The sequence below is a fragment of the Nelumbo lutea genome, chromosome 1 (assembly GCF_056320005.1).
Source record: "Nelumbo lutea isolate HS-2025 chromosome 1, American lotus-T2T, whole genome shotgun sequence".
Lineage (NCBI taxonomy): Eukaryota > Viridiplantae > Streptophyta > Magnoliopsida > Proteales > Nelumbonaceae > Nelumbo > Nelumbo lutea.
In genome coordinates this window covers 145482716-145493403 of record NC_142684.1, presented here as the reverse complement: position 1 = coordinate 145493403, position 10688 = coordinate 145482716, and the positions used below count along the sequence as shown (strand labels likewise).

Here is a 10688-nt window from a genome sequence, read left to right as displayed (position 1 = left end):
CTTTGAACTTGATGTTTTGTTATCTTTTAAATCACTTGCACCCAATCTGAATTGGTTGTATTGGATTAGGACTAATGTTTGTGAGGTCCAAAAAGAGCTTCATATTTTTGATGTAATGGTATTCAGATCTGAATCAAGGCTGCTTTCATTATAAAATTGCAGATCTGATTTCAGGTCTGAGGCATACAAGACATTTAAGTTGGGACTTGAAAGAGAAGTCTTAAGCTCTTGGGATCAAACTTATTTCAGACCTAACTGCAACAGATTTTAGACCTACTTATTGATATTAGGTTTGGAGTTTTTGTAAGTGACTGTTCTCAAAAGTCAAGTTCTAACCAAAAAAAAAAAAAAAAAAATCAAATAACTTTGGTAGTGTGCTGATTTCAAGAACTCTTAGACTTCTAGGCTAGTTTCAATCTTGTAAATCACTTGTTTATCACTTGCATATCAGATTCCAAGAGATATTTATATTGGCTTTTGATCTTGTTTTTTTAAATTTATTTATTTATTTATTTTGTTAGATAGAATTCAAACTTCTTGGCCTTGTAAGTTTCTGTTGTGTATTATAGACTGGTTAAATTATTTACATTGTTTGGAATTGTGTATAGTAGTCTTTTTATTATTTGGTTTAATTATTTTTATTAGAACAAAGCTCTTGATCTCTCTTGCAAGTAAATTCTAGCAGAAGAGGCTCCCACCAAAAGAACTCTTGCATATCTGGAAATTGATCTTCAGGGAAGTCCTCTAAATACCTCCTATTACTTGATGATGCTCTTGCTAGTTTTATTGTTACTGCCTAACACTACGAACATTGAGGACAATGTTCATCTTAAGTGTGGGGGAGTGAGCCCGAGGCTAGGGTATGAGGGCTGAAACCATGCACCCCAACACACATATGCAGGCAATGACATAACCCAAAAAAAGACTGGAACCCCTCAAGTTCATTACTATTTATTTGATGATTTTTTTTTAAGAAGAAATTCAATGAGTTGAGGGAGACTGATGTACTTGTTAAGTTTTTATTTCTTGTGAATGACCCAATTTGATATATGCAAGAGAAAAGGGGAGCTGAATATGCCTTTCAGCATGACTAGCCCTAACTTCCTTCATGTGTATGGAAGCCCTTGATTTCATTGTTAATGGTCAAGAAAGCTAAGTGCACATCTGAAGTGTTGATTCTTGAGGTTCAATAATTGCAAAGAAGGACAAAAGCCCAAATTGACTCCGCTATTTTGAGCTGAATAGTAAAACTAGCAGCTCAGAACATGAGTCCTATTTACCTACCTCAAGTAAGTGACCAGTGTGAGATGGAGCATAAGATGCACTCACACCAAAAAAAAAAAAAAAAAGAGAAAAGAAAAGGGTGAGATGGAGCATAAGATGCACTCACCCCTAGAATTAAGAAATTGTGGTGATAGCTGAGGTTCAAAGGGGCACTCTAAAGTTGAACTCTCATTGAGATTCAGTTACAGATGTGAAACTTAGTGAAATTTGATTATTAACCTTGACAATTAAGGAGCTGATTTATATATGAATTAGGAGTGAAGGCTAGACTATGATGAAATTCATATTCTCCTTTCCTTGGATCTGATACATATCTTAATTGGTAATTTACAAGAATAAGAGTTGAGCACTTACAAAAGTTCCCCGACTACTCAATGCATTTCTATCTTAAAAAGTTCACCAGGTAAATGGTGAGATTTTTTTTTTTTCTGAGTATTGCAGTTCTGCTATAGCAGAGTTCAGGTCTGAACTCAAGTCTGAGTTCGGATCTGAAATCTCAATTGCCTTACCTTCAGTTATTGCTACCAAATTGTTTTTGGGGAATAGCAGAAGTGCCCTAGGGTGAATTGGGGTGGTGATGACACCCAATTCCCCTCAAAATTGCATCAGTTCAGGTCTGAGTTCAGAGGAACTCAGATCTGAACTGTTGCAGATCTGCTGTAGCAGAATTCAGATCTGAACTCAGATCTGAGTTCTGATCCGAATTCTCAATTGCTCCTCTTATTGTTCAAAAGATCTCCCCTTTGTTTTTTTTTAATTTGTTTTTTTTCTTTTTGTAATGAAAGAAAGAAAAAAAAAAATAAAGTCTGAAACACAAGCAACTCTTTTCGGCTGAGTGCTGCAGATCTGAAATCTGCTGATCTGAGTGCCGAATGCAACACTTTTTTTGTTTTTTTTTTTTTTTTTTTTGAAGGGAACAACATCAAGATTGAATAGAAATCAAATATGCCTTTATTAAAATGAAACTGAAACCAAAAAAAAGAAAGTAATCTACTTAAGAAAGAAGAAACATAACTACAGTAGTACAGTAGTTGCAGTCCAAGCTGAAATGAAAAAGTTAGCAAATTAACCCAACTATGAATGCAATGCTGAATGAGATCAGATTAAGAATGCTCAATGTTTCCTAATATTGCTTCTCTAAATCCCCGGCAACGGCGCCAAAAACTTGATGTGTGGCTCATTGTGACACTAGCAAGTGCACTAGCCGTTCAAGTAATAAAGTAGTGAGTGAAGTATCGTTCCCACGAGGATTTAGGAAACAATTACCAATACTAAATTGAACATTTCTTATCTGATCAACAAATAAATCAAAACTCTAATGAAAGCTAAGAAATCCTAAATTAAAATCTATCTAAATCATTGGTCCAATTGCCTTCAATTCAGGTTAGAAGAGTAAGCAGTAAATGTCAATCTCAGAATTCAGCAATCTATCAATTTGGATCATTCGAATGAATCATGATTGAGCCTTGGTTTGGTGAAACCCCAAGGTCATGAACAGCCTCTCTCAAGCGCATGTTCATCCTATGCATGAGTGACGGTTCTTCTATCTCTAGCAAGAATCTAATCCCCATGCATGCATTTCTTCAAACACTTCTAAGGCATCAATTCAAATCTGAATTGATCACCAACTGAATTGTGCAAGTTATCTCTAACCTTGCACTCAATTCAGTTCTTGAATAGTAGATCTGAATTCCTAGAGTCTCTCTCAAGCACTCTAGGAATTCCAAGCTGTAGATTAATTCGCCCAATCTGAAATTTGCAGATCTGAATTCTCTTTCAAGCAATTCAGATCTTGCAATCTCAGATCTGAGAATTCAGATCTGAGTTTTGAAGGTTAGTTGGCCGAATTGATCTGCAATCACACCCTTATTCAAGAAACTTCAAGTACAATGCATGATCATTTGAATGAATCAAAAAGAATTAGATTGCTGAACTGAAATTTTACAAGCTGAAATACATCAAGGAAGAATGGAAACAAGGAGAAAGAAGAAAGAACATATAACTAAGAAACTGAATTCAAATCAAAAGAGAATGAAACTACAAATGATTTATTACAAAAAATCTTTGAAACTACAAGGAATTCACTTGCTCTTTTTGGGCCGAAGTGCTCTCTCTTGCTTCCACGACCGGGCTGGACTGAAATTGGTCTTTTTGAACCTTCTTTTCTTGCCTTTTTCCTTCCTTCTCTTGGATTGATTATCCCTGAACCTATTCTTAGCATTAAGCTAAATTAAGGCAAAAATTAATAAAACCGGCATAAAAATCCATGCTAAAGTCCTCAAAAATTATAGATAAATTGTAAGTTCATCACCCGGCCACACGAATATGCACGCCGGTTTGACCAGAAAGCCACTCCGCTTACGAGATGTTCTCCCAATGCGTAGACCCGTGTGGGTTACGACCCCTGATCACCCATCCAAAGTAGCGGCGTTGCAAATCACTTGTGGCTTTGGCCCAACTTATGAAGACGAATCGGGCAGAGACACAAAAGGGAATGCCATTGCAGGGTACACCTCAGCTGTCGGATCCACTGGCGTTCACCATTACTACTCCCATCACACGAAGCCGAATTCATTATCTCAGCCTCGGGAGTGGGGGGCAAGTGATGTAAGGTGGCCCCGCCTAGCCCAAAATGGGATGGAAGGCCCAGTCCACGAATGCCAGAACGAGGAATGCAACTAGCCACAACATGAGCTACCTTGCACCCCTCGTATGGAGCCAATCGCTAAGCGTCCACGCGTCCCCGCAGATCTGTCTAACTGCCCTCATATGTCTCCGATCTCAGGCGTTCATCTGCACCAACCTCTAGGTGACTCAAGGATATATAGGGGGTACCCCCCTCTTGGTAAGGGGGACCTGATTCTAATTTTGAAATCTGACTAACACAGAATTTGAGTGTTCTCACTTTAGGAGTCCAGTACTTACACATAGCCTCCTCAGAGACTTTGTCTGTACTTGATTCCCCTCTTTGCACCCCTACACTGACTTGACCGTTGGAACCTCTTTCTCGGGCGGGTCCTAACCCGAGGCCCCTGACCTCTTTCGGCTTCTGCGGGATTCGATACACTTCGGCCTCTACTCCCAGCCTTCGGCGTCTGTACCTCATCCTCAAGTTCTTCGAAGCCTTCGGCCTATCCTCTGAGCTCAAGGGAAGACAATTACTTTATTGCACTCGGCTAATCCGAGCATCAACAGTATCATAAAATTAATTTGATTTGATACGCTCAATCTCTCCTGAGACCATCAAATGACAACAACTTATTCCAACTTAGGTGCAAATTCTTAACATTGTAGGAATTTATTGCGGTGCAGCATGATCACAATTCAGGAAGAGTTATACTCAATCAACTGACCCAAAGCTTTGGGGAGTCTATGAAGGAAAATAGAACTTTGGAGGGGATTGTGATGATCATGTACAATACTCACAGTCACAAATGACTGGTTGCCAAGTCAAGAAGTTGCGTAGAAACTGCTAAAGGATTTCACAGTTTCTGGCTTTCACAAATGACTGGTTGCAGCATCAATAATAGCAGTCTGGAGTCCAGAAGCGCAGCAACATATATAGTGAAAGGAAAATTACAAAATCGTAACCTAACTAAGAAAATTGTGGCTTTTCTGTTTGATTGATGCGGTGTGCTTCAAAGGGGGTACAGGTGAGAGAATGGATGTCCTTCGACTCCGAGTGCGCAAATCGCAAAAAGGGTGGGTGGACACTGCTGGACGATGAGTCACCATGAATGGCCCATTGATTGCCAAATACATAAAGGAATTGAAGGGACGGAGAATTGAATGAGCATGATTTTGATTCGCACAACATAACCAAGCATGCGTCTTCCTTTAGCTACATATCGTAGCCTCACACACACAAACACACTCCCATAATATCAGAAGCACGCACACCCATGAAATATTCATGGATTGTATTTGTCTTTATTTTAGTATTGGCACCCGTGCTCAAGGTTGGAGAGAAGTCTATCTTGAACTGGTCAGCTGCTGATTCCACTCCCTCAATATATTATTGTTCACATGAAACCACGTTGCATAAAAAAACTTAAAAATAGTACTAATCATGCTATACATGAAGGAAAGAAATAGAAGACTGAAGATACAAGAAATGGACAGAAAGAAGTAATTAAAGATACAGAGAAAAGCGACAGTTGAACTACCAGCCAACAGGAAGGTGATCAGGGTGAGCGTGAGAGTGAGAGAAGAAATGTCCAAAAAGAGGAGCCAGCAGGGAACACATCATATGGGTCTCTTCTTAGACAATCTTATTAATTAGATACTCCATTCTCCTTGTTGCACTGTCTTTTATACTTTCCTCGTCTCTCTCTCATACCGCCCAACGGTAACAAAAAAAAACAAATAAAAGACATCAAAACTTTAAAGGCAAAAGGAGGAGATTTGGCTAGAGGCGATGGTGGCCCTCACTCCTCCTCAGTAACCTTTTTACATTCCTTTTTATATATTTTACTCATTTCTCTCCTTCTGGGTTTTCAGTTTGCAGTCGCCTTCTACTGTAATGAGCAGGCATGCAGGTGGAGATTCTCTTTAATTTCAGTCTACTCTCTCTCTCTCTCTATATACAAATATCAATAGGAAATTAAATTCAACAAAGATAGGAAAAAGGGTTACCCTTGCATGCTCTTCATTTTCATTCTTTAGCTAGGCTAGGCTGTATTAATTTATTTGATCAGCAGAATAAAATGGACGGCAAAAATTTTCAGATTAAAAATCTGTGACATTGATTTGCTTGCCACTTACATCAAAGCAAAGCACAAGACAAAGTCTTTGTTGTAAAGGGTATGAAAATAGTGGAACATAGAAAAAAATGCCACACCAATCAAAAACACAAAGGGTGGGAGAGGGGTCACTGCCGGGAGTGAGTGTAGTCGTCTGCGCTGATGAGGTGGTTGTTGCTGATGGAGAGTGTGAAGTATATTAGTAGTATTGTTCCCATGCTTGACCTGAAAAATTAAACAAATAGATATAATTAAATGAGATTGAAGAACACGCGTATGTTCATGATTTTAATAAATTAATTATAATTAATATTGATGTTTCGTATATATATAGTGATATTACAACCACTATCGTTGATTAATTAAATTAGAACAATAATGGTAATGGTTAATTTGGAACCATGCTTGCTAAACAAGGCTTTTCCTACTCCAACCTTGTTTCGTCAGATTTTAATAAAATAGAAGGACACGACAAAAAAAAAAAAAAAATCTATTAATCTCTTACTACTACAATTTTTTTACCGAAAAGAGAGAATCGCTGAAATTGAAAGGATTCCATTAATCACTAATATAAACGGCACGTCGGCACCGATTATCACCGGATAAATGCTGATACTAGACTAATATCACGGGTCATGTACTGGACCTTAACAAATCACAAAAGGACAAACCAATGTAATCATGTATCTTCTTGCAAAGTGCAAATATTGGGGGATCGCCGTTTTGTGATTTTGAGGCTTGGATCGGGAAGTCCGCTTTTTTGTCCGTTGGATTGGTGTAACAATCGACGGCACTGGGGCTGGGAGTTCTAGATTTGGATCAAGCGTGCTGCGTGCAGCAAAAACGTGGGCCCTCTTCCAATAACAACGGTTATACGTTTTTTCATGGATACCAAACACTTGGCATCTGCTTTCTGGTTTTGAGTTGACGTGGCAACCATCATCAACCTTTGCCACGTGGTATAAGCGTGATCAGAGAGAGAGAGAGAGAGAGAGGCAGTGGGGAACTTACAAGGTGGCGAAAAATACAACAACTCTGCGAGGATCGAGGAACCAGGAAGAGCGTCTGCCGCTGTATCTCCTACTATTGCATCTATTGAAGCTTTGTAATTTGTTATTGTTGTTCATCATCATCATCATCTGCCCTTGTTGTCCGTTTATCATGGGCTCTGTGGTCCCCATTGCAACTACAGTTGTCTTTTTGGCCGTCGTGCTGCATTCTATCAAACCCTGTGCCTCTGTCGTTGCTGCTGCTCCTGCTGGCACATGCGATGCAGCGAAGGGTTAATCAATAATGCACGATTTGTCCATTTCCTTTTATATATTGACTTTTGACTTTTCTTCTGTATAATTGGATCATAGGTTCTGTTCCCGATCCCATTTAATAGAGGACCCCGCCCACGGATCCACATAAATCGTTGTGTGCAGCTGCAGCCAACAGCCTGCAGCCCTTTATATTTTTGAACTGATTCAGTATAACATTTGTGATTGTGGCCCCCCAACCCCAATGTTCATCTACGCATCCATCCCGTCTCAATCACTATCAGGCACCAGATCCAATGTGGAGTTCGATCTCCTATCCACAACTATCCACAGGATAACTATAACTGTACATTGGGAACATCTTCCCAATGTTCCCTTACTATTTACATAGATGTTCCTAATTCTTATGGATAAGAGATCCCGATTGTGAAATTTGCATCTCCTGCCAATATAACACGTTATAGTTATAACACGGTATCATCATGATCTAACACCACACATTTCACCAAGATTGGGACCCATTACAAAAGTAGAAGAGATGTGCGGTGTCAGATTTGGTAAGAGTGTTGAAACGTATTTTTGATGGCAGGAGATCTGACTCCACCACATCATCTCTCTCACAACATCAAAATCAAAATCGTCTATAAACCCAAATTTATTGATGAAAATGGTAGAAGCCAAATTTTTGCATCTATAATTAACGCTACTTGAAACATGAGAACCACAAAAAGAAGTTGGCAAGGAGAGGTTACCTTTATTAGAATCATCATCTGCGGAGGTAACAATGGTAGAATCGCCTCTTTCACTGGTACTGATAGAAGAAAGTGTAGCAGTCATCTTCCTTTCTTCTCGTTGAGACCCTTTTCGAGACAAGCTTCTCTGTAACTTCAATTTTCAAACAGAAAACATAAGCTCATCATCAGCAGAAACATAATATCATCCTTAGTCTGCGCAACAATCAATCTTCACTGTTTTTCTTTGTAAAGACTAGTACCAATTCAGTGAAAACATTTTTTTTTTTACGTAATAAGAGTTTGGTTCTGCGATTTTGTTAGTGACCATCTTGCCCCAGAATTGCAAAGAAATTTCAGAAACTTCTCCTGAATGCCTGGTTTTGATGTGTTGATAAAGAAAACTTTCAATAAAACAGAAAAGATACAGTAGATGCAGTTCTGTTTTTATAAAAGTAAAAGGAGAGCACGAATTAATGGTTGAGGACATTGGATCATCATGTTTTCAGGTTTAAGAAGGTGGCATCGGCTTTCTATCTCAGAAAACATAGATATATTTTCTAACTCTTCTTTATGTCTGTGGCAATAAGTTCATCAATCATGATTCAATGAACAAAATTGGTAAGTTAAGTTCAATTAATTTGGATAAATCTCAGTCAAGAAACTGCAAGAACAAGATGGACTCGAAGAATTCAAGAAGACAGGATACATACAGAGGACAAAGATGCAGTCCACAAGAATCCAACAAAGAAAACAAATTGAGTGAAAAATTGCCCTACTGTTATCCTTGAATTCACAGTAACGTCTTTTTCGGTGCTACGAGCCAAGCTTTCCATATCCAGAACGAAACTCTCAGACCTGCCGCCTCTGTCCGGAAATACTTGGGGATCACATGTCGCCATTTTCAGAGTACCCAGTTTGTCCAATCCGGCAATCTCGAAAGAAGGACTCTGAGAAGCAGCGTCGAAAGTCTGAAACGAAACAGAAACAAATGAAAAGTCGCTTGTCAGTTGAACCAACCATCTCTGGGCTCGATCTGGTTCTGAAATCTATGCATATTTATCTACACGGGACACAACTGATAAGAAATACAAAACGCGAGACCCGATAAAACAGTCGCCAAAATACAGTTAACCGAAATAAGTTGATGATATTGAATTAAAAAAGAAGAAAGAAAGGGAATTCTCACCAGCTTTGAATTTTTGGCAATCAGTGTTTCTAAGTTTCTGACTTGAGCCATCGAACGAGCTAAGAAAGTGAAGAAAATGGGGGGGGGGGGGGGGGGGGGGGGGGTGGAGTCTATGAAACTTAAAGGGGTTATATCAAAGGGTCACGAGTTGAATTGCGTAAGCAATGGGTAGTTCGCTCTCGCTGATAATTGATGGAAGCTACAAAGTCAAGAACCAAGATAAAAATTAAACATGACAAATACAAAAAGCTAAAGAATCGTCAAAGATAAGGAAGGGAAAGTAAGACTTTTTATTTACTTTTTGGCTGCTGCTCTGTAATTCTTTTTCCCCTTCTGCAACTGCTCTTCTTCTTCTTCTTCCTCTGCCTGTTCCTTTTCTTGTTTCACATTCGTTCAAGAAAATTGAGACGACGCGAACTATATCTACAAAAGAAAAGGAATGAATGGTTTCATTTGTTGTTAAAGAAATATATATATAGATGGAAACGGTGGGTGATGTAGTAGTCCTGAAAGGTTGCAAGTGTTCTCTAAGCTCCAAGGCTGGAAGCTCGAGTAGGCTTGGAGGTTTCAGACAATGAAAATGAAAAAATGACTTCAGTTACCTATCTCGGGCAGACAATAAAGAAGAAAGAAAAAAGAGAAATAAAGAAAGAACAAGATCGGTGGATGAGAAACCTGGGGATGATGGTGCCTTTCATTCATGTGATATCATGGCCTCACTGGTTGTGGTTAATATCAACCATTAGATGGGGATTGCTTGTGTTGCCCACCTGTTATTTGATATAGACAACTATCGACTGTTACTTAGTTAAAAGAAAGGGAGGAGATAATGAGACACTTCAAGTGATCGTCTCGAAACAATAATAACGAAGAAGGGGTGTTTCTGTCGTCTGTAGCGTCTGATGAATGGTGACCGGTGAGTTGTGAGAAATAATGCAGAAAGAGAGAGATGAACAGAGAGTGTGTAAATTAAGTAAACAAAAGAGAGGAGCTAGTTTTCAGTTGCAACAACGTACGTATGGTAGGGGGATGATAAATGATAATAGAGAAGTGGTGGGAGAAAATTGAAAAAGCGAGACAGACGCGGCGCTGATGATCATGACTCTGGACTGAAGTCTTCCACTGCTGGTCGATGCACAATTGCACATGAAGATGGACTCATGGGGATGGACGCGTATTCTTCATTCAGGGGAATTCATTTAAATCCATACACAAATATATATATATATATATATATATATATATATATATATATATATAAAGATATTCAAAGGAGGGAAACAAAGAATAGTAATTAAAAATCCACCGCTTTGCTGGAGGTTGATTTGGCTTCTAATCGGCCGGCGAGCTAAGTGAATTTACAAGACAAGATCAGAGAACCTAGGGTGGCTAATTCGGCGAGGTCGCTCCGATGCTTAAGTCAGTAATTTGATGCGAGCTGAAAAGTTTTAAGAGCTTAGAGATCTAGAGAGCTAAAGAG

General features: G+C 39.0%; 1 protein-coding gene across 10 annotated transcripts; it reads right to left on the bottom strand.

Annotated features, from left to right (window-relative positions):
* Positions 1 to 6004: 6004 nt before the first annotated feature.
* Positions 6005 to 10421, bottom strand: LOC148878157 (uncharacterized). Of its 10 annotated transcripts, none has more exons than XM_088949926.1 (8): positions 10225 to 10382; positions 9884 to 9978; positions 9507 to 9631; positions 9209 to 9407; positions 8799 to 8990; positions 8041 to 8173; positions 7038 to 7281; positions 6005 to 6251 (listed from the first exon to the last, which is right to left on the bottom strand). In XM_088949926.1, the coding sequence occupies exons 4-8, from the start codon at positions 9257 to 9259 to the stop codon at positions 6155 to 6157; spliced, it is 717 nt and encodes a 238-aa protein (XP_088806052.1). In that variant the 5' UTR covers positions 9260 to 9407; positions 9507 to 9631; positions 9884 to 9978; positions 10225 to 10382; the 3' UTR covers positions 6005 to 6154. The 10 variants fall into 10 exon arrangements, with proteins under 10 accessions (XP_088806052.1, XP_088806010.1, XP_088806037.1 ...); XM_088949884.1 differs by having other exon boundaries at positions 7038 to 7284; positions 8733 to 8990; positions 10225 to 10348; XM_088949911.1 differs by lacking the exon at positions 9884 to 9978 and having other exon boundaries at positions 7038 to 7284; positions 10225 to 10421.
* Positions 10422 to 10688: the final 267 nt, after the last annotated feature.

What these genes read in the sequence shown, in the direction of transcription:
- LOC148878157 (XM_088949891.1), bottom strand. Translation starts at nt 9,259, where the DNA reads ATGGCTCAAGTCAGAAACTTAGAAACACTGATTGCCAAAAATTCAAAG. An exon ending in TTGCCAAAAATTCAAAGCTG is followed by an intron (nt 8,991 to 9,208) that starts GTGAGAATTCCC and finishes GTTTCGTTTCAG; the next exon opens with ACTTTCGACGCTGCTTCTCA. An exon ending in GTTGTATTTTTCGCCACCTT is followed by an intron (nt 6,252 to 7,037) that starts GTAAGTTCCCCA and finishes TTAATTTTTCAG; the next exon opens with GTCAAGCATGGGAACAATAC.